This window comes from Lampris incognitus, chromosome 18, assembly GCF_029633865.1.
Source record: "Lampris incognitus isolate fLamInc1 chromosome 18, fLamInc1.hap2, whole genome shotgun sequence".
In the NCBI taxonomy this organism is placed as follows: Eukaryota; Metazoa; Chordata; class Actinopteri; order Lampriformes; family Lampridae; genus Lampris; species Lampris incognitus.
In genome coordinates this window covers 23688167-23711901 of record NC_079228.1, presented here as the reverse complement: position 1 = coordinate 23711901, position 23735 = coordinate 23688167, and the positions used below count along the sequence as shown (strand labels likewise).

Below are 23735 nucleotides of genomic sequence, written 5' to 3'. Positions count from 1 at the left end.
GAGCGCCATCTTGTTTGTTTGAGTGGGAAGAGGGGTGGAGGAGAGCTAATGCTGCTTACCTGCACCACCGCCATAACGGGAAACCAGCAACCTGAGTGACAGGTGAGGCGCAACGTCCGTTCAGCCACGCGCAGGTCACGGCTCGATTTAACGTTGATTCGTTGACGCGGGGTCAAATTGCGCGTAGCTCCCCAGCGGCGGGTTTTTTCTTTTTTCTTTAAAACCATCGGCTAACGTTAGCCTACTGGCTAACAAGTTGGACCGGTTTCACACAGACGCGAATGGCTTTTTGTGTTTTGTTGGGTTTTTTTTATACAATTTTTTTTTATTTACACCACCAACCGCAGCGTCGATTTACAATCCGTCGTGCCTCAGATGAACGACATGATCGAATGGGTTAACGTTGTCGTTAGAAAACCAACAACAAACAAACTGGTGCCAAGTGGGTTTGCTGCAGTTTTCCCTCGACTGACAGCGCTGTAAGGGTACCCAGTAGGTACATGTACAGTACAACTGAACGCTTTATTTAACGTTTAACGCTAGATGGGGCCCATTGTGTTTCTTATTTAAAGACGGTGTACGGCCAAAGTGTTTACGTAGCGCTAACCTAGCTTCCAGCGGCGGCCCCCGCCCCCTTCCCTTTGCACAGAGTCGCAGGTTTAGGAAAATGCATGGAGAGCAATTCGTCAATTCCATCTGAATGTGCCATGGACATATTCAGATGAATTGACAGGCATGGCTTTCACTGAGACGTTATTATTCGGTGTCTAGGATCTTACTCACTACGCAAAGTTGTCAGCGTTTCCTTTCTGATTGATGCCTTGAACCAGTTCTCAGTGAGAGGTTCAACATAGGCTGCAATATCACCTTGTTTTCTTTTTGCTTTACTCAAAATGAACTGGTTTGATTGGACACAAATATGAACGCCCTGCCATAAACACAAGGCTGACGTTATGGCAACAAAAGTCATCTTCAATAAAACTTAATTTGAAACATTTCAGATGTTTCTGAATTATACATCCCTTGAGAGGCCAATAAAGTGCAGTTTGTTTGTCTAATTTGTAAATTGTAATTTTAATCTATTCCAGTTTTATGTTTGCTTCATCCAGGTTTGGTGCCTCCCCCCTCCCCCTTCCCCTTGCTGTGACAAGGCGTTGGGACAATGTTCTACGCCCACTTTGTCCTCAGCAAACGTGGGCCACTGGCCAAAATATGGCTGGCGGCCCACTGGGACAAGAAGCTGACCAAGGCCCATGTGTTTGAATGCAACTTGGAGAGCAGTGTCGAAAGCATTATCTCTCCCAAGGTACGTCACTGGTACTATTTTTAGATAGGGGATAAATCTGATCAGTTTTCTTCTCGTACATGTAATTTTTCAAAACAATTTTTTTGTTCATCTGATGTTGCATCATTTATGTTCTGGTGCTCTGATCTCATTGTGTTGTGCTGATGATATTGTCAGCGTACAGGTTTTGTTGGTGGTCATAATCCACAATGTAGTTTATTCCTTGATCTGGACTGACAGTCACACTCAAAAAGTTTAATAATCCCAAATTAACGGCAGGCAAAACAATATGCAGCGTTTGCCTTGACACTATACTCCAACCAGCCTCTGTTCTTGTACCATGCACTAACAAACGAGCGTCTTTTACCCCCGTACAAACGGACTGGGTAACGTTCTAAAATGACTTGGTTTGTTTGTCATTGCCAAGATCATCAGGGGCCTGCGCTGGCAACAGTCCCGGCGGCAGAGCAGCAGAAGCAGCCGATGGGAATGGAGGAGGAGGGGGGAGGGTGGTGGTTGACAGGCTCCGGTGGCAGCGGCTCCACTTGACCAACAGTAGCCGTTGAGGTGTTAACGGCACTATCTTCACTTGTTGCACCCACCTCGGCCCCAACTGTTTTTCTCGGTGTTGTTGCAGCATCTGTCCTTTCTCTTTCTGCTGGTGTAGACTTGTTGTTTGGACCACGAGAAAGCCATTTTCTTATATCCATCATGATTTTACAGTTAGCTAGCTAGCTCAGTCGATTTTGCCACGTTTTTAAAGTATCCTTTTCCTGGACAAAATCCCGAACTGATGTTCCGCTCCGGTGTCCTGCTAACCCCGCTCCTCCACAATCACGACATTTAAGCATTTTATTTCATTGATTATTATTATTATTGATTATGTATTTAAATGTGCTATGTGCATTAATTAATTTTGATTTTTACATGATGTTTAAGTACTAATTTTCACATCGTCACTGGGTAATTGGCGGCGGGGCACAACTTTCATTTGGGGGGGCGAGGCCCGGCCAATGCCCCCCTGTAGCGCCGACACTGCAGAATTTTGGAAGCAAACAAAGACTGTTGTCACCTTAGTATCATGCTGACATTGAGGCAGTGAAGAGGAACCACTCATGATATTAAATTATACTGACAGATGTAATCAAGTGTAAATCCATGGTCTCTCACAGGTTGATGGCCGTGCAGTTAGTGCTACATTTACTAAGTGGAACTCAGATATTCAGAACACCACTCTGTGTTGTATTGTGTTTGTGTTTTGTTAAGTGAGCATGGTACAGTTCTGGCCTTGATTTGAAATTAAATTAAGGCATATCTATGGCAGGTTTTCAGCTATAATCAGTGCCTGTCGTTTTGTGATGTTTTTTCCCCCTCCCTCCCAGGTGAAAATGGCGTTACGTACATCGGGTCACCTGCTGCTTGGAGTGGTGAGAATCTACCACAGGAAGGCCAAGTACCTGTTGGCCGACTGTAACGAGGCCTTCATCAAGATCAAGATGGCTTTTAGACCAGGTAGGGGACCAAAGTATGACCAACATGAACATAGACTATCCTGTAGTCTGTCAGAGCAGGAACTAAGCCTGTCCCACTAAGCTCTGTCAAGTAAGGCTAATCTTGATTGAATGTCTCACTTGTTTTATGATCTGACAAATCAGTAGACATATTGTAAAGCTATGTTTGTGCTCTCCCTCCTTCTGTGTCCTATCAGGTGTTGTGGATCTGCCTGAGGAGAACAGAGAAGCAGCCTACAATGCAATCACTCTACCTGAGGAATTCCATGATTTTGACCAGCCACTGCCAGACCTAGAGTGAGTCTCTCTCTCTCTCTCTCTCTCTCTCTCTCTCTCTCTCTCTCTCTCTCTCTCTCTCTCTCTCTCTCTCTCTCTCTCTCTCTCTCTCTCTCTCTCTCTCTCTCTCTCTCTCTCTCTCTCTCTCTCTCTCTCTCTCTCTCTCTCTCTCTCTCTCTCTCTCTCTCTCTCTCTCTCTCTCTCTCTCTCTCTCTCTCTCTCTCTCTCTCTCTCTCTCCCCCTCTCTCTCCGTAAATGGATGTGCATGAGTGTTTGTTACATGCCGCCTACCATCTTTTTTTTTTTTTATGAGAAGCTACGGCTTCAGATGTTTCTGTGTCTGGTATTGAAACCAATTACATTAAATCAATTTATTTTACTGTTTAATTGTGTTTGGTATAATTGTGCAGAGTAGTTTTCGTTGCTCATGTTTATATGATGAAGTGGTAAAAAAGTGGTTCATTTAAATTGTGGCAACCCTCCATAATATCAGACATAGTAGTGTCTATCACAGATCCCAAAATTATGCCATTATATTCATGGCCACTGCTGCATTGCATTTATAACTTTTTCTGCTGATGACTGTGTATCTTACCCTATCAGGCTTCCACCACTACAAATAACATTAAAATCAGTGAAAAGCATTTTAAATGTAATCTAGTTGTCAAAGCAGCAATATGACTTGTTTTGTACAGTGACATTGATGTGGCCCAGCAGTTCACCCTGAACCAGAGCAGAGTGGAGGAGATCACCATGAGGGAGGAGGTGGGCAACCTCAGCCTGCTACAGGAGAACGACTTTGGTAATGCATCTCTATTGTCAATATTTCACCTTTATTAATTTAGGAGCTGTAGTTGCTAAACAGGATTTTAAGTTCTAATGATTTGAGGTATTTTGCATCTTGTACCAGTTGTGGAATCTATCCATCTACTTTCATGCCAATTACCCGAGTCAGGCTGGCGGTATATTCGAAACAACGAAAGAACATTTGAAAAAGAAAAACTGGCAATCATGTCTCCGAACACCGTTGTCAGTATACTCAGTACAATCTCTTTGTTCTTTGTTGTCACTCCATGCTGCTGGGGGTGCAGAATGATTACAATGCAGCTAGGCATGGTTGATTGAGGCGTTGAACAACCATGATGCAACCAACTATGATATATAGACCAATTGCAGACAGGGGGAAGTCTTCAGACTTCTCTCAAACTGCTGGGATGTTGACACTGGGAGCTTGTACACACCGCACCACGCAGACACAACACACTTGGTCTTTTTGTTAAATTTTTGTTCTAAACCTATCTTTTTGGCCAACCCTGTGCTCTGACTCTTTCACTCCCTTATTCACCTCTATGTTATCATGTGACTTTCTTGCTATTTTAAAATCAAAGCAGTCCCCTTGGTCTGCTGGAGAATCTGCCACTAAATGATCATATGTGATCCTACTTGTTTCTATTTTTTTGTGAAATATTGCTTTTATTTCTCTGACTTTGTTTCAGTGATGTGACTGGGAGATTTGCATGCCAGTTTAAATGTTTAGTTTATTTTGTCCCTTTTTTCCCAATGTGATTAATCTTTATTAGTATTAACACTATCGTATAATACTAGACTATAATAGAAGGTCCTGGGTTCTAGCCCCGGGGTTGTCCAACCCTGGGGGTCATCCTCTGTGCGGAGTTTGCATGTTCTCTCCATGTCTGCGTGGGTTTCCTCCAGGTGCTACGGTTTCCTCCCACAGTCCAAAGACATGCAGGTCAGGGCAATTGGCCATACTAAATTGTGTCTTGTGTGTGTGTGTGTGCGTGCGTGCACGCCCTTTGATGGCCTGGCAGCCTGTCCAGGGTGTCTCACGCCTGCCGCCCAATGACCTGGGATAGGCTCCAGCATCCCTGTGACCCTGAGAGCAGGATGAGCGGCTTGGATAGTGGATGGATGGATGAATAGTATCATTGTCCATAGAATAATCTTCCCTTATCCTGGTGTCAGTAAAAATTACATTTACCATAAGGACAACATCAACACATTCCATTCTGCCCTGCAGCGGACTTTGGGATGGATGACAGAGAGATGATGCGAGAGGAAAGTGCGTTTGAGGTGGACATCATGGGAGCATCGGCTTCCAACCTGTTGCTGGAGGCTGAGGGTGGAGCTAGCCAGATGGCTGACAAATCGAATCACCTGGAGTACGATGACCAGTACAAGGATGACTTTGGAGACAACCCCATGGAGAGCAATGAGGGAGGCATGCTGGGTAAGGAGGGATAGAAAGAAATTACTGTTGTCATGTGTGACTATTATTATTTTCTGTAAGCCAATGTTTTAGGCCTCACCATTTCAATTTGTAGTAATTGTGAGATTGGCTCAACAAAGTTGAACACAATCTTGAAAGTTTATACTTGTTTTTATATTTCATTAAGTGATAATAGTATTTAATGGAGAGGTTGTGGTGCCCATCGAACAGCTGATTATTTTGATCTTCTTATACCTGCATCTTTCTCTGTTGTAGCATATTTTCATGGATTGTTTAGTATATGAAATAGGACCTTACTTGGTTAGTAAGGTGTACTGAAAACATACATGTCATTATTCTCTAAGAAGAATCCTCTCAGCCGGGCCATATTTGTTTGCATACAGTAGATAACCTGAAATCATACGTTGCCTTTGATTTCCATTTGGGCATGACCCTAGCCTTTTGTTTACATTCAGATTTGGGGCATTTGGCTGAGGCTGAATCAATCAATCAATTTGTATTTTATATAGCACTTTTCTAGCTGCGACAGCCACTCAAAGTGTTTTAACATGTAGGCTGCTAGCCAAAGCAAGTGACAATGAGTGCACGAGTTGAATAAACTGTCAACATCTTGCAGTGGACAAGCTGCTTAGTAATGAGGATGGAGGGGGCATCTTTGACGACCCCCCTGCCATCACAGAAAGTGTGATGATGCCTCAGGACCCCGGGGATGATGAAGATGACTTTGATGCTCTCTCTGGTAAGTTCAGAGGATCTTTCTCACCAGAGCTTTTAATAATATACCATTGTTTGTTTGTGTGTCGTCAATAAGCACATTTTGGTGTATTTTATTCTTATCAGATGTACTTTCTCTACCTTCTACTCAAAGAAAATAAATGTAGCTGTGTATTACATAATGATGAGTACCCTTGTATGTGAGCTTACTTATCCCCAGTGTCTGTTCGCATGCCTGTGACAGCTGGAGCCCCAGATAGCCCAGACTCTGGCCCAACAGAACCCCTCCCAGTGATGGCGGACCAGACAGAACAGACCACCCTGGTCCACAACGAGGAGGAGGCTTTTGCCCTGGAGCCCATTGACATCACAGGTATATGAATCATACCCTGATGGGATTAAACATTTTAAGTGTTTCAGACTCATAAAAAATAATTCTGCTCTTTTATCAATTAAAATAATGTTGCTGACTTTTTTTCTTTTTTTTTTTGATCCATTGACACTCATGAGATCTGTTGGGCACACAAGTCACTTTCATTTTCTAATGAGAGACTGTTTCTGTCCTGCTTTTTTGTGTTCTGGATCCCATCATTGAACATAGAAGTGTGATGAAAGGATGCCTCAATTATTCATTTATTTAAAATAATCAGAGTAACACAATCAGCCTAAGGTGATCAAAATTTGAAGGGCATTATGACTTTTCACATGCATATAAATAGTTGACACCAGTTTAATAATGTCATTCAAATCAGCTGCTGTTCATTTGAGGGAATTGGTACAGTTACATCAATTTATTGTAAACTAAGTAGTCAGTCAAAGATTCTGGCTTAACTGACCCTTAACCTGAGAGTTTTCAAAATCCTAAGAAATTAGTAGCTTCAGAAAGGCAATATTTACAGGGTTGCTGTACAATTGTTGAATGTATAAAGACATTATTTTGAAAATTTCCAGTTTCTACAAAAGCATGAATGGCCCAAAATATTGTGAGGTGTTGCAGCACAGAACTTCAAGTAGTACATTTTATATTGTTTTCAGAATGCACTGGAGAATTACCCTGTTAGGGGCGGCACGGTGGTTAGCGCGGTTACCCCACAGCAAGAAGGTCCAGGGTTTGAGCCCCAGGTTCCTCCAACCTTTGGGGTCGTCCTCTGTGTGGAGTTTGCATGTTCTCCCCGTGTCTGCACGGGTTTCCTCTGGGTGCTCTGGTTTTCTCCCACAGTTCAAAGACATGCAGGTCAGGTGAATCAGCCATTCTAAATTGTCCCTAGGTGTGAATGTGTGTCAGCCCTGTGATGGACTGGTGGCCTGTCCAGGGTGTCTCTCCACCTGCCGCCCAATGACTGCTGGGATAGGCTCCAGCATCCCTGTGACCCTTAGAGCAGGATAAGTGGTTTGGATAATGGATGGATGGAATTTACCCTGTTATTTTGCTATTAAAAGCTATTTTGATTAGCTGCTCTGATTTTATGTCTATTTCCCCATGGGACATGTAGTTAAGGAGACCAAGGCGAAGCGTAAGAGAAAGCTGATAGTGGACAGTGTGAAGGAGTTGGACAGCAAGACTATCCGGGCCCAGCTCAGTGACTACTCTGACATCGTCACCACCCTGGACCTTGCTCCTCCCACCAAGAAACTGATGATGTGGAAGGAGACGGGAGGAGTGGAGAAGCTGTTCTCGCTCCCTGCACAGCCCCTCTGGAACGCCAGGCTGCTCAAGGTAAACAGAAAGCCACAGGGCTGCTTTAAAAAGCATGTTGTTATTTGAGCCTCTAGTCAGTTTATTGAAGAATATTATTGACACGTTTTATGTCTAAATACCCACCACAATTGAAAGCCAACCTTTTGATAACGCAAAAAGTACAGGCAAATAATTTTATCTCAAATTGTCATATCTAGCAACTTTTAGGATTTAAATTAATTCAGTTATTCCGATAACCAGAAAAAAAATCTGGATTATCATTATAGCCAGTCACACAGGCCCACTTCATTTTATAAACATATAAGAATTGAAGGCCTTAAAAACTCTAACCTTGTATACTGTTTCCTATTTAATGTATGTAGTCAAGAGGTTCCTTTTTTACACAAGTTTTTTTTTTTTTTTTTTTGGTCCTCTAAGTTGGCAGTCATTATTCAAAGAATCTGTCCATTACAAGTGACTGATAGAGCCCCACACTTATATTTTTACTTGAGTGATTTGACTATTGGCAGTTGAAGAATATATTTCCAAACCCAAATTACCATTATCTCTATAGATGTTCACGCGGTGTTTAACACCTCTGGTGCCAGATGAGCTGAGGAAGAGGAGGAAGGGCGGTGAGGCTGACAGTCTGGATGAGTTCCTTAAGGACCTGGAGAACCCTGAGGTGCCAAGAGAGGAGACCACAGGCCATCAGCAGAGAGACATCATTGGTATTGTGTGTGTGTGTGTGTGTGTGTATGTGTGTGTGCGCGTGCGTGTGCAAAATAATACCTTTAGATTACAAACAAGGATGTGATTATCAGAAATCAACTTCAGTAGTTTTGCCAGTCTCCACAATGTGGAGAAAAAGTTATTTTGCCACTGGAACTCAAGCAACAATGTTTTAGATTAATAGTTGAAGGTAGAGGTTCATTATTGGATGCACCAGGTAATGAGTTCGAATTCATTTTATTTTCCTATTTGGTTTCTTCGAGAAGAAGACTAAATAGCGAAGACACAAAACCCTTGTGGGATATGATCCCAAGCCAGCACGGGCACCTCTGTGGTCCCAGGTGTGTTGGACCTAATCACTTGACTATCTCTGGGTTTGTCTCTGAGTATGTATGTGTATCTCCCCTCCTACCTAGACCAGACCATTGTGGAGGAGCCCAGTGTTCTGCAGGTCTCAGCCATGGAAGGCAGCAGGACCACCCTGGATGAGTCAGTCATGCCCCCTCCATCCTCTCAGCGTGGCCTCAAACGCAAGGCCCAGGACACAGAGCCAGCCCTGCCTGTGAGTACTGTTGTTCCCCTAACAGTAGCATCTACTGCATGGAATGTGTACACACGCTCTCCATTCTTATTCCTGTAAGAATAAGAAGTACTTGATGTCAGTGGTTTTTTTCCATTCTCCATATTGTCTCTCCCCTGTCTCCATATTATCATCCTCACACCTCTCTGCTTTTTCCAAATATGCAGTCTTTGATACTCTTCCAGATATTCTTTGTCTTGGTGTCCCAACTTTTATGTTGCGCTGTCTTGTTTTGTTTTGTTTTTTTTGCAAGCATCCCAAGTCAATTTGTGTGTGAAAACTTATTTGCTGATAAGTAAAACTTTATACTCTCATTCTTCCTTTTTTCAAAGACACTTCTCTCTCTACTCTTTACACTCTCCTCCCATTATTTCTGTCCTGTGTATCTCTCTGTCCTTTCACCTCCCCTCCCGCTCTCTGCCCCTTTCTTCCAGATGGGTACCCTGGACCAGCAGCAACAGCAGCAGGGAGCTGCGGCCTCTGATGTGTCCCAGCAGCTGGAGGTGTCTAATGTGGAACTGCCTCCGGAGGAAACCACCACCAACATCAGCCAGCTGATAGAGCTAGACCTGTTGGGGGACAAGAACAAAGAGAAGAAAAATGGTGACGAATCAGATGAGGTGAGGGTGGAGGCCAACAAAGATATACTTGGGTAGATGTCGTTCAGAGTCAGGCAGAGTCAGCCATTAATTCTTGTAATGGCCACTGTAGGATGGAGGTTAGACAAGAGGGTCTGTGACCAGGTCATCACATGCGTGAAACTCCGATATTCCTCAAAAACTGCTGTCAAAATGTTTAGTTAGGGGGCATCCGGGTAGCGTAGCGGTCTATTCTGTTGCCTACCAACACGGGGATCTCCAGTTTGAATCCCCATGTTACCCCCAGCTTGGTCGGGCATCCCTACAGACACAATTGGCCGTGTCTGCGGATGGGAAGCCGGATGTGGGTATGTGTCCTGATAGCGTGATCCTCTCACATGCTATGTTCCCCTGGCCAAACTCCTGACTGTCAGGTGAAAAGCGGCTCGTAACTGCACATGTATTGGAGGAGATGTGGTAGACTGCAGCCCTTCCCGCTGCGGCAGAAAGGGTTCAACAGTGACCGGGACGGCTTGTAAGAGTGAGGTAATTGGCCAAGTACAATTTCGGGGGGGGGGCATGTTTAGTCAGGCACTCAAGTCCCTCTACTAAGGTTCACAGTGACCAGTAGTACATTTACATTACAGTCATTTAGCCGATGCTTTTATCCAAAGCGACTTACAATACGTGCATTTAGCATAGGAAATCAGGAGAACTACTAGTCATCAGAGGTCATAAGTGCATCTTCTCTCTTAACAAGCATCTAAGAGCAAAACCATGCTAAAGTAGAAGCGCGAGAAAGAGATTTTTTTTTTTAATGAGTGAATACAATAAGTGCTATGAGCAAGTAACAGGGTAGTAGTTCTTAAAGAGGTGAGTTTTCAACCTGCACTGAAAGATGGACAGCGACTCCGCTGTCCTGACATCAGTGGGGAGTTCATTCCACCACTGTGGGGCCAGGACAGAAAAGAGCCGTGACCGGGTCAATCGGCAGCAGGGGCCTCAGAGCGAAGTGGTCGGGCGGGGGTGTAGGGCTTGACGATGGCCTGGAGATAGGAAGGAGCTGTTCCTTTCACTGCCCTTTAGGCTTTCACCAGAGTCTTAAACTGGATGCGAGCAGCTACTGGGAGCCAGTGTAGGGACATGAGAAGGGGAGTTGTGTGGGAGAACTTAGGGCGGTTGAACACCAGATGAGCTGCAGCTTTCCGAACAAGCTCCAGAGGTCTGATGGCTGACGCAGGGGCGCCAGCAAGGAGGTAGTTGCCGTATTCCAGTCGGGAGATGACCAGAGGCTGGATGAGCACCTGTCCCGTCTCGTCGGTGAGGAATGGGCGAATTCTCCTGATGTTATCGAGGAGAAATCTGCAGGAGCAAGCAACCACTGCAACGTTTGCAGCAAACGACAGTTGGTCATCCAGGATCACACCCAGATTCCTCGCAGTCTGAGTTGGCGTCACCACGGTGTTGTCAATGGTGATGGCCAGGTCTCGGTGCGGGCAACCTTTCCCCGGGAGGAACATGAGCCCTGTCTTGTCCAGATTGAGCTTCAGGTGGTGTGTCGCCATCCACTCCTAGATGCCAGTCAAGCACACAGCAATGTGTGTCTCTACTTGTGTGTCAGAGGGAGGGAAGGACAATATTGTGCAATACAATACTGTGCTTGTACTGGGTAGCTCCCAAATCTGAGTGTGTATGAACATAAGTCCTTTCATTAGCACAGCTCCACCTCTGTTGAAGAGCGCACTAAAACGTATGATCAGCTTCATGTCCTCACCAAGTTTAACACTAGAACAACCAAGCCGGTCATTTTGACCGTTTTGGATTTTTGATGGCCCATGGTCGTTCTGGTAGTTTTTAAGTTCCGGTCGTTGTTTGGGACTGTTTCAATGGTTATTTTCAGTTTTGCTTTTTTACATTTCACGTTTATAGGCCTTGTTACATTTGTTTGATTAGCAATATGTATTTTTCGTTTGGTTTTTCAGGGAATATTTTCACTTTTTCAGTTTTGCTATTGAAGTTCAACCATGTCTCACTGAAGTTTAAGTTGTTTAAAAATAGTATCATAGTTGTTAAAATGTTACTTTTGGGGGCGTCTGGGTATTGTAGCGGTGTATTCCATTCCATTGTTAATTTTGGTGTCAGTCGTTTCCTAAAAGACATACTAACATATGCAATGCATTAATATCTCAATTGGGTATTTATCTTGACAGAATATAGTTTAAAAACCGGCTGTCATTTTGATGGCCCATGGTCATTTTAGGTAGGAGTGAAATCCTGGTCGTTCTAGTGTTAATCGGCGTCTTTCAATGCAGGACATCTCTATTCCTAATCCAGATGTGTTCAGTAGTGCTTTCCATCAATATTTGTCGCTGTTTTTTGGTTTGTGATAGGAGGAGGAAACACAAGGAGGAGACCAGGACCAAGAGGAGAGGAGGTGGAACAAAAGAACCCAACAGATGCTGCACGGGCTCCAGGTATGCAGGTTACATGATCACACAGGACAGGGTGGTAACAACACTGGAATTACAATTTGGAGCAGCAGACAATATTCTTGGTTCAACAGATTAAAAGCACATAGCCAGCAATTTTGATGAGGCCTTGAATCTCAATCATGACTTGAGTTTTCAATGAATAGCAGACATACTTTTAAAATACTAATCAATAATTGCTTTTTTGAAACCCATTGCTGCCGCAATTACCCAGAGCAACTTACAATTAGTGTAATTTTAGAATTGGTTTCAATTCCAAGGTCACCAACTTAAACAAAGATCAATTGTGAAGACTGTAAAGGTGAGAGCCTTACAGAATAACCCTACTACATTCCTTTGATGCTGGTTTAATCATGTAAGATTAAGAAGTGTCAGGGACAAACATTGATTCTTATGAGAAAATAAGGCATTTTCAAATCATTATAGAAAAAAAAGTCCCAGTTTTTTTTCCCCCAGAAGCTTTATTCCCCGACTTTCCTCTCTCCTCACCATAGAGGGTGATGTCCAAGACAGGTGCCCAGTCAGTCAGTCTGCTGGACCTATGCAGGAACAACAACAGGAAGCAGGCAGCAGCAAAGTTCTACAGCTTCCTGGTTCTGAAGAAGCAGCAGGCAGTGGAGCTGGAGCAGGAAGAGCCCTACAGTGACATCATCGCCACGCCTGGACCACGGTTTCACATCATCTAAGGACACAAAACTTACTACACTAGGCCCCATATCAGACTTCTCCAAAGAATGCCTGTTCCCTTCTTTCTTCATTTGGGCAACACAACACTGGTTCTTTTTTTTTTCTTCTTTGTTTGTGTTCATTGTTTGGATATGATGTGCATTTTTATTTTCTGCTGCCTCAATGTTTTTTAAATTCAGTCGGTGATGGGGAGGGGGGGTGAAGGCTGAATGCCATAGAGGGTGGGGTTATTATTGTCACTGGACATTTATACCCAATGGAAGCGGCCTTCTGACTCAAACCAATCTCACTATTTCATCACATTGAACTTTCTCAGGAGATTTGGTCCAGCTTTCCTTTCATTGTTGTTTCATTTTCTGTATGTTTGTGTTAAAGACCCGCTTGAAAACAAGATGGTTCATCTCGAGGGGTTTATCCTTCTCATAATTTCAATAAAACCTTACGCTTCCGCATGAGGGTGCCCTGGTGGCTCACCTGTAATAGCGCGTACCACATAGGGCTGAGTCTTTACTGCAGTGGCCTGGGTTCAGATCTGGCCCGGGCCCTTTCCTGCATGTCATCCTCTCTCTCCCCTGCCTTTCATATCTCTCAACTGTCATTATCAAAGAGAGGTGGAAAATGTAAAAAAATAAAAATAAATTAAAAAAAAATCATTAAAAAAAACTTGTGCTTCCCAAAAGTTTACAGGACCAATAATTTTGGAGACAGTTCCAAAAGGGTGACAAAGTTAAGATGTGAAGCAACACGGTGGTATACAATGTCAGCAGATAGTCATTAATCAAAGTCATACGCAGTATGATTTTCATGACAATACTTGACACAATTAGACATCGTGTATTGGCTCAGTATTGTGTGGGTCTTGATAGGCTTCCTCAACACAACTGCCATTGTTTACTACCACCATTGCATATCCACTGCGTCACTCAGCCCAGTCTCGAGAAAGATCAATGTAATCAGTTGCAAGATTGGTCTGGCTCGCAAGGCTAAAAATGGATGTTGTGACTCATTATAAATAAGCAGCCATGGTGCTAATGTTCATCGCTTCAGGGAATATGTTTTCATTTTCCGTGTTAGCCAAAGGAGCGTGTAGCACATCTCTAGAACCCACAACATTAACTAAATGCTGAGGTTGCCCCTTGCAAAATCCACCAGCAATTTCTGTGTTATTGTAGTGTAGCCACATCCTGCATTCCAATCAGCAAGTTCTCAATTCTGTTTACAATTTTTGAAACTCCTTATCATTAACTGTCTTTACACCTCAAGAATCAGATTACCTATCAAATGGGCCGATAGTTGGATCTACCTGTATATTGTGAAAATTCTAGTAGTCTACCATAGTTGCATGCTCTGGTTCAAAGTATTTTTTTTTTCTTTTAACAGTCGTGTTTTACTTTTGGAATTCTGTTGCTCTTAAACCAAGTTTTTATCAGTGTCAAACCTTCTGTCCAATGCAGATGCGTAGTGGCTTGGTTATAACTGGACATCATGCTGTGTCCTGAGAGTTAACAGATTTTGTGTCGCCCCACAGGTCAACCCAGTGTAAATTAAGTAGCTACATTTTTGAGTGTAAAAGAACGTGTTCCATATGTATTGACTGTAGTTGCATCTAATGGTTATAATGAATATTCAGTATTCAGTGGATGTTTATAATTCATTTGATTAAAGAATAAGATGCATTTTTATTATGTAAAAAAAGTCACCACTGTATCAGGTCAAGTCTAAAAGCACATATTCATTGTATGCATTGTTTGGACTCTAAACTCATTTAAACATAAAAGTCTCAATAGAATTAATACAGCATTATTGAAAAAGTCAGTGGGGAGAGTAACAATTGACTCCAACCCTTTCTAGCTATGCCCATTCTCAATATTTTGCGAAGACGGATGAATGCATTGTTTTTTATACCCACTCCTTTTGACGCTGTACATCCTGTAATGTTTCAGTTCATCTAGTTCAAACTTATTTTGTATAAAACCCAGGTATAAATCTTGTAGATAGAAAAGAGATGTATGTCAGAAGTGTTAAAATCACATGCTTGTAGTCTTGAGCCCCAGTTACTGTTAATGTAATTTTTTTAATAAAACGTCTCAACCAGTATTGTCTGTTTTTTTTTTTCTTCAGTTAGACAAATTAATATGACAGCATCTGAAAAGTGACTGAAAATTATGTGTAGAATATTTTGGTTCTGTAAATGTGTAAGAAAATATAAATTTGCAAATACTAGATGGGCAGCAGTCTGACCAGATAGTCTCAATCATTCTCAACTCAACTCAAAACTTTATTGCAGACTCAGGGTCCATAACAAAGACATGGTAAAAAAAAACTAAAAAAAAAAAAAAAACCCAAAACAAAGTGAAGCCATAAAAGGTAAGAACCATTGGTAAAAGATAAAACCAAGACAACACAGAGTAAACACAATAAAATAAAGGAACAAATCAGTGTCTTACAAGGAGGCAGCTATACCAATGGTCCCACTGCTGGGATTGGTAGCGTGTGGCACTGAATCTTATATTAGTTAAACTCATGATGATTACATTATCAGAGTCATTGAGCCGGCAAACACATTTTTACATGAGATGTCTTAGAAGAGCCTGAAAGGTACTGACTCCTGCAGCCACAAACATTTCACTTGCACTACACCATCTAGGTCTTTTTAACAGTACTCTCGTAGCATCATTATAAGCTACTCGAAGCCTCTGTAAGCTTCCTTTTTTTGTAGTTTGACCACAGGTGTACAGTATAAAGGTGTACAATATGCTCTGAACAGAGACATCTTCACACTAACTGAACACATACCAAACTTGCATGAGAGAGTGTTTGTGCATACATCATGAGGTACTGCCTATAAATATCGTCTGTCATTTGTTAAGTAAAGCTGCCCAATGACTGCTGGGACAGGCTCCAGTCATCCCCGCGACCCTGAGAGCAGGATAAGCAGTTTGGATAATGGATGGATGGATTTGTTCAGTAATATAATGTGCAAGATATTTCACCTTATTACATTCCCCAAGATTATTATCATCTATCCATTCATTATCCAAACTGCTTATCCTGCTCAGGGTCACGGGGATGCTGGAGTCTATCCCAACAGTCACTGGGCAGCAGGCGGGGAGACACCCTGGACAGGCTGCCAATCCATCACAGGGCACGCACGTACGCGCGCGCGCGCACACACACACACACACACACACACACACACACACACACACACACACACACACACACACACACACACACACACACACACACACACACACACACCTAGGGACAATTTAGTATGGCCGATTCACCTGACCTACACGTCTTTGGACTGTGGGAGGAAACTGGAGCACCTGGAGGAAACCCACACAGACATGGAGAGAACATGCAAACTCCAGACAGCGGATGACCCGGGACGACCCCCAAGGTTGGACTAACCCGGGGTCGAACCCAGGACCTTCTTGTTGTGAGGCAACCGCACTAACCACTGCACCACCGTGCTGTCCAGATTATTATCAAACAATTTAAAATCAGGAAATTTTATATAATTGACCTCTTTGGTTCTGCAGATCATGACAACACTCTTACTAGCATTGTATTTGATATCATGCTCCATACCATACACAGAACATATACTTATCAACGAGCTGCTGGAGACCAGCACTAAAGGGGTTTAAGGATGACAAGGTCATCTGCATACATAATATGGTTCACCAAGGTATTACCAATCATGCATCCAGTGTTACAGGTGTTCAACTCCTTGGACAAATCATCAATATATAGATTGTAGAGAACTGGAGACAGAATTCCCCCTTGTCTGACACCATTGCTAACCCCAAATGGGGCTGAAATGCTATTACCCCATTTCACTTGCATATTCTGCTGGGCATACCAATAAGCCAGAATTCTCACAATGTATTTAGACACCCCTCTTTGACTCAATTCAATAAACAACTTTCTATGATTAACACGATCAAAAGCTTTGGAAGCATCAATAAAACATAAGAACTGATGAGTCAATAATGATTCAATCCCTCATCCAGGAATCAGGAACAGGAACAATTTATCATCATTTCAATCATATACCTACTTGCGTACACAAAAAATAACTTGGCAGATCCAAACTTTTGGCTGATACCGAATCATTGTTCAACTTGGAATTAAGTTTAAATTTCTGTAACATCTTCAAATATTTGGGCAAGGAAAAAAAAGGCAGCTAGTTGGTGCGGTCACAACATCCAGAGGGCTGGCTGCCATACTACTGAGTGGTTGGGGCAGCAGGTGTGCTCTCCTCTGTGCCCCGCTTGTGTTTCTTGTGCCGAGTCCTCTTCTTCTCTCCCTCCATCTTTTTCAGCGGTGGCGTGGGCAGTCCTTTTTTTTTCTTCTTCAGGCAGCTGAGAGGGTTGGGATTGCTCTGTTTCCTCTTGCGCTTCTTACCCCGTCTCTCCCTGTCCTTCTGGGCGACCCCCTGCTCCTCTTTCAGGCTGCTGATTCTCTGCTGCTGCTCCGGGGAGACAAGTTGCCCCATCTGAACAGCCTGAACATGGTCCAAGGATGACTGGCTGGGCTTGTCCAGCACGATCGTGTTGAGGATGATGTATAGCAGAGGCACACCTGGGATCTTCTTCAAATCATTTGTCACATTGAAGTCCTGGACACACACACACACACACACACACACACACACACACATATGAAATAGATCTTTTCAAGAAGTTCTTTGAATGCACTCATGACAATAGGCGGGTTTCCATTTTTTTCAGTTGTGCGCAAAATAGAAGCAATTTAAAAAAAAAACTTCAACAAAACACAATTGCGAAATGGTGTGTGTTTCCATTGAGTGATGTTATGTGATTAAAGCTGGGTTTTCTCTTCGTGATATGGCGACGGAGCTCCAAGACCTGATAAGTGTTGGCACGGTGATTTCTATTGCATGCACCGCAATAGCCGTGGCAGTGTTTAATGGAAGGTGACGAGGGCATGTGATGCACGCAATGATGGAAAGGCAAACCCATTATACCTGGCAGCGACCATGTATCAGGGATTTAAAATCATAGTCCGCAATGATTTTACAGAGGTCCTGTGGATCCAAAACTTCAGAATGACCTGTTTAACATTTGATGAGTAATGCAACACAACAGCACCCCTTGTAGCGCCTGGGTATCTTATGCCTGAAGGAGTAGAGATATTCTGATACCATTTTCCCCATCCCCATCCCGATACCGATTCCGATACCTGACCTTGCTTATCTGCCGATACTGAGTACCGATCTGATACCTGTGTGTTAAATTATATATATATATATATATATAATTTTTTTTTATAGCTGTATACTACTAACCCTGTAAAACATGAACAAATACATACAGAGAATGAATGCCATAGAACTTTCTTTTATTATCTAGTTTGACAGTCATAACCGAAAAAGAGCACAAATAAATAAATCTAGGAATAAGTAATAATTCTTTTAAATAGTGCAGTAACAGTAAACAGTAGTGCAACATCAACTTAACTAAACATTCAAAAATAAACAAGAATTACAATTAAGGTGTAAAATAAAACAGCAACAGCTACACAGTAAACAAAAAACAAGTTGAAACGAGTAGGCTACACATTACATTCGCTTACAATTTCGAGAGCAATGGCAGGTTCTTCTTCAAGAAGATGAGCATTTCTGCTCTCTCACCTCTGTTCCTCCTTTCATCAACAATGTTGGAGGCTGCGCTGAACAGTCTCTCACTATTCACACTGGTACAAGGAGCACAGAGAAGTTTTGCAGCAGTGGCAGCCAGGGTGAGAAACCAAACTAGGTTGCTTCCCTAGTACTGGAATGGGCTGTCTGAGCATGGGATAATTTTCTCTGTCAAATATGTCTGTATTTGAATCTGTGTGCTTGTGCTACTCGCCCCACATTCCTCATCATGCTCCTGCAGGATTTCCTCAAACAGGTGCTTCAAGCTGCTCTTTCTGCTGCTGCTTGGCTGTGCTTCCGTACATGGGACTTTTTCCGGCACTGGCTCTGCTGTCTCAGTTGTGGTCTTCCCAACGACTCTTCCGTTTTCTCCACCTCTTGCGTTAGTGCATCCTTTGCATGCTTGATGCTGTCTGCACTTGTGAAGTATCTGAAATAACAATCAAACATAATAAACAAATGTCTAAAAAATAAACAACAGGGCGTCCGGGTAGCGTAGTGGTCTATTCTGTTACCAACACGGGGACGGCCAGTTCGGATCCCCGTGTTACCTCTGACTTGGTCGGGCGTCTCTACAGACACAATTGGCCGTGTCTGCGGTTGGGAAGCCGGATGTGGGTGTGTGTTCTGGTCGCTGCGCTAGCGCCTCCTTTGGTCGGTTGGGGTGCCTGTTCGGGGGGGGGGGGCGTGATCCTCCCACACCATGCGCTACGTCCCCCTGGCGAAACTCCTTACTGTTAGGTGAAAAGAAGCAGTTGGTGACTCCACAGGTATCAGAGGAGGCATGTGGTAGTCCGCAGCCTTAACCAGATCGGCAGAGGGGGTGGAGAAACAACCGGGATGACAGAAGAGTGGGGTAACTGGCCGGATACAATTGGGGAGAAAAAGGGGGAAAAATCCAAAAAGTAAAAAATAAACAACAACATCCTCCATAGTAGCTCTTGATGGTGACAGACATTAAGTTAATGCAATAGTAATGCATACGACGCATGTGCATAAAATAACTACAGATTCTAGATATCTAGAACACCATTTCTAAGTTTTGATTACAATATAGACTATGATATTTAATAAGCATACTATCAAACATACCTGTCTCTGAAACGGGGATCCAAGAGAGTGGCAACTGCATACAATGGCTCATCCTCGATGGTTCTGAATCTTTTCTTGACAGCCTTTAGAAGGGTTGTTTCCATCGTCTTTATACCTGTGTCCTCCTGGTTCTCCTGAGCAAGCAGCCATTTTAGCACCGTGACCGAGGGGATAACTTCAGCCGCAGAGGAGGTGGAGGAGCTAATCTGTCTGGTCAGTTCTTCAAATGGTGCCAGAACAGCGATGGTTTTCTCCAGCAATGCCCACTGGATGGCTGTCCGGGTCGCTGGCAGGTCGTGGTCAGCGCCATATGATGAAATCGATCGCTTCTACTCCAGTAGACTCTCGACCATATAAAACGTGCTGTTCCACCTCATCGCCACGTCTTGGTGCAGACTTTTGCTGGGCATTTGGAGATCTTTCTGGATATCCTCCAGGCGTGTAGTAGCCAGTGGTGAATGTTTCAAGTGCCCAATTATCTTTCTAGCATTTGCCAGTGCATCGCTCACACTTCGCTGTGATAGTAGCCCTTTGTGCACCAACAGCTGGATCGAGTAGGCGAAGCATCCCAAACTCACCACGTCCATCGCTTTCTTCATATTGCTTGCGTTGTCGCGCAAGACAACCTGAACGTTGGACTTGGGGATGTTCCATTTTACCAGCATCCCTGCAACTGTTTCGGCAATCGACGTGCCAGTATGTGACCCACGGAATTCGTTTGCTTGCAAAGACATTGGGCATAGGTCGGCGCTCCAAATGTCAGTTGTAAAGCTAATCATCTGCATGTCTTTTAGCCTATATGAAATGTGTCCCCTCACTGTCTCGTATAGTTTAGGGAGGGCAGTTTCAGAGATGTATTTGTAACTTGGCAAACTGTGCTTTGGCTCCAAATGATCCATTAATCGGCGAAATCCCACATTTTCGACGACCGACAGGGGTTGGTCATCCAGAACAACGATTCGACAAGTTTGTCGAATATCTTTGTTGCTTCTGGGCTGTCTTTGTGGAATTTATCGCGTCGTTGGAATGCGGTTTCCAACGTTTACTGCTGCAGTTCATGCCCCCCCCCTTGCCTCGTTGAACTCATCAAGCTGTTTTGCGTAATGCGTCTTCAAATGCTTTGTATTGCAGCGAATTTGGGGGGCAGCCCAGGAACCGCCACAGCCGGGACGCGAACCCGAGTCTCCCACTCCGCAAGCGACAACGTTAACCAGTCGACTAAAGGGTCCGACCCGTTAGTCAAGGACCAACGTGTCTACTTATCCATGCACGTTATACTACCCCCCTCCTTCGGGAAGCGCATCCCCATGCTTCAGCATATCAGCTCCCTCACGCAGTGGTTCGACTTGGATTTGCCTTGTCACGAAAGTGGCGAGGCGTCTCCTTCGAGACTGCCGGCCGGAGAGATGCAGTTGGTGAACGCATGCAGTACGAGGGTGGGTGTTTGAACTAAAATAGGGTTCGATTGGCGACTACATTGGAAGGAAAAAAAGGGAAAAATCAGAAATACATTTATAAAAACAAAACAGTAGCTGCCAGTGGCAACACAGCGCAACTTGCTGTGTAGGCTACTGTTTTAGAGAGGTGAAGAAGAATTGTTATTTAACAGTAGAGAAAAGCTGCAATACCTGTTAAAAATTGGAAACCCTGACTGAGACTAGGGTTCCACACATTACACAAGACAGACTTGGGGTGTATATAAAACCCAAGTTCAATGCAATACTCCGCCACCTCTTTACATACTTTGACTAGTTAAGCACTTCAACATCATTACTGCGACTGTGTTTCCCATTCCTTGCTAACAAACTTTAAACCCCGGATCAGTACAAAGAGACTGTCAAGGTGCCGGAGAGATTACCCATAAATGCAACGAGTGAAGTGGAAGTCTGAGCTGTAAAAACTCTGCAAACAAGCTACTTCAACCAGTCTGCCTTTTTAATAAGAGCCATTCAGGGCTAGAGTACAAAGCAATTTGATATGTGCAACTGTGTCACATATCACACAGGTTGAAATTACAGCTAAAAAACAAACAAACAAACAAACCAAAAAAAACAAAAAACATCAACCACAGGAAACAATCCTATTCCACTTAACAAACCTTCTCTATTATACGCCGTTCCCTTTCTGTTAATGACTGCACAATCTGCCCACATGACATCACACCACATTCTTAACTACCTGTTTAATTCAGTTGCTTGTCAACCTGCTTTCACGTTATTGTTGTAGTTTTTTGTGTTTAAATGATGACTGTTGCTTGTCAAAATTATCGCTTTGCATCCACATGTTGGTTCATGTCATTTTGCTTTGCTGGTGTTACTGTATTTTTAGGGTCTGTTTCATGTGTTCTAACAGCCTACCCAGGACATGACGTTTGTTATTGACTGTCTAAAACTGGCACACTTACAGTAATGAATGATCTCCAGTGAAAATCTATTTAAGAAAGGAAGAGACCATTAATGGACTAAATTCAGCTAAATAAATTTGTAGGTTCGAGTCACAGAATCCTTGCATGGTGGTTGGCATATCGTATGAGATGACATATGGACATTATTGAGCAACTGTGATTAAAGAAAGTAGTTTATTCAGAAAATATTTTAATCTGAACCTGTCATTGTCAGTTATGCTTTGGAAAAACAGTTAAAAGTGAAAAAGTTTCTAAATACTAGTGTGGTGATGCACAATTGAGGGTAGATTCACCAGGGGCTGCTGCTCCTTTAAGGCAGACGTTCAGAGTGCTGACGTAGGCACTGCTTAGAGTTTCCGGGGTGAGCCATGTTTGCAGCAGCCTAGCGGTTAGCTGGTTGCCACGAGAGATTGTGCTGTATCGGTGTCGTTTTGTGTGACAAGTAAACGGAATTGACTGGACTCGATCTCTCCGTCTCCCCATTCCTCCACTCCCACAACAGTAATAATAACTTTTGTTTATATAGCACTTTTCTAAAATAATGTTACAAAGTGCTTTACAAAGAAATAAAGCCAGACAAGGCAAAAATAAGAATAAGACCAAATAAGTAAACACGTCTGACACACATTGTCTCAGCTTTTGTACCAAGCATCTGGGCAGAATTGAATATGTAAATAGACTAATTTTGTTACTGCTCAAATTCTTATAGCTAACAATGTATCATTAAAAGGCACACAAGCATTGGGTCAAAAACATGCATACCTGTGTGGCAATAAAGTAGTGATGTGGGTTTGTCTTTTCCAGCATGGACAGCAGACACTTTGAGGCTGGCACTGGGCTCTTGAAATGGTTACAGTTCCTGACCTGAAACCTTTGCAGGATAATTTTTGCTCCATACAGTTCCTTTCCCAGAAACTCTAGTTCCTTCAGTGCACAGCTGTGACAGAACAGAAAATCAGGCGAAAAAAAAACCTTAAAGAGATAAAATGAATCAGACATATCTGTTTGCACCATAAGCAAAGGCGAATTAGTTACCCCTATTGGTGGAAATATCTACTCACTTCGTAGTGCAGAGTTGCACCTCTCCCATCAAGTACTTTGGTATTTGCTCCTTAATCTGAATCTTATTTTTAAGAGCCGCTTGACAAAATGTCCCATCGATGAGAATTTGAAAGGGTTCCCTGAAGCTGAAGTTGTATTTGTAGAAGTTTATGGTCTTCTTGGCTTGCTTCTGCCGTTTGATCTTCATGGTACCGGTGGTGGCTTGCTACTTCGTTTTCAAAATAAAATATGCTTGCCTAAGTAATCTCAAACGATGTTAGCCCTTATATATTTGCATTTAAAATGATTCAATCAGTGGGTTAAAAATAATGGTTTTAACATCAATAACTAAATTACATTAATCCTTAAGCGTTACATTTATCACAAACGCTAATGTAAGCATTTCAGCATGTTCGCTGCCAGCTTGAGTGTGGTGTCAATGCTATTGAGTCCGACTGGAAACAGAAACCAGGACATTAGTTCCAAGCACATGGCTGTGTTGGTTTCTGACTAATAGAAATTAGAGCGCGCGTTGGTTACGTGCAATAACGTGTAGTCAGTAATGGCATAAAAACTAAATATATCAGGCAAACTTGGGTTTCACACTTTCGATATTTACGGCTAAAACTAACACACAGCTGTGCTGCCCGTATACAATCATACACGTGACCACTATAAGAAAAATAATCTTTATCAGATATATTTTTTGGCAGATTTTTTTGAGAAATGAAAATATAGTTAATACAGAA

General features: G+C 43.0%; 2 protein-coding genes across 2 annotated transcripts; one reads left to right on the top strand and one right to left on the bottom strand.

The window, feature by feature from the left end:
• The first annotated feature begins 2 nt into the window (after nt 1-2).
• rad21b (RAD21 cohesin complex component b) lies at nt 3-14868 on the top strand. Its single transcript, XM_056298276.1, has 14 exons — nt 3-102; nt 1110-1306; nt 2668-2797; nt 2994-3093; nt 3768-3874; nt 5111-5320; nt 5937-6059; nt 6279-6407; nt 7528-7751; nt 8287-8443; nt 8861-9006; nt 9459-9644; nt 11993-12076; nt 12586-14868. Exons 2-14 carry the CDS (start codon nt 1163-1165, stop codon nt 12775-12777), a joined length of 1932 nt encoding a protein of 643 aa, XP_056154251.1. The 5' UTR covers nt 3-102; nt 1110-1162; the 3' UTR covers nt 12778-14868.
• Nucleotides 14869-16646: 1778 nt separating this feature from the next.
• On the bottom strand, nt 16647-23381 carry utp23 (UTP23 small subunit processome component). The gene is made up of 3 exons (XM_056298863.1): nt 23007-23381; nt 22708-22882; nt 16647-17408 (listed from the first exon to the last, which is right to left on the bottom strand). Exons 1-3 carry the CDS (start codon nt 23192-23194, stop codon nt 17016-17018), a joined length of 756 nt encoding a protein of 251 aa, XP_056154838.1. The 5' UTR covers nt 23195-23381; the 3' UTR covers nt 16647-17015.
• Nucleotides 23382-23735: the final 354 nt, after the last annotated feature.

Bases quoted from the DNA above. Each gene is read 5' to 3' on its own strand.
- rad21b (XM_056298276.1), top strand. From the start codon at position 1,163: ATGTTCTACGCCCACTTTGTCCTCAGCAAACGTGGGCCACTGGCCAAA. The intron at 5,321-5,936 runs GTAAGGAGGGAT...AACATCTTGCAG, and splicing joins CAATGAGGGAGGCATGCTGG to TGGACAAGCTGCTTAGTAAT. The intron at 7,752-8,286 runs GTAAACAGAAAG...TTATCTCTATAG, and splicing joins GGAACGCCAGGCTGCTCAAG to ATGTTCACGCGGTGTTTAAC.
- utp23 (XM_056298863.1), bottom strand. From the start codon at position 23,194: ATGAAGATCAAACGGCAGAAGCAAGCCAAGAAGACCATAAACTTCTAC. The intron at 22,883-23,006 runs GTGAGTAGATAT...GTTCTGTCACAG, and splicing joins GTGCAACTCTGCACTACGAA to CTGTGCACTGAAGGAACTAG. The intron at 17,409-22,707 runs GTATGCATGTTT...GTGTGTGTCCAG, and splicing joins ACTACTTTATTGCCACACAG to GACTTCAATGTGACAAATGA.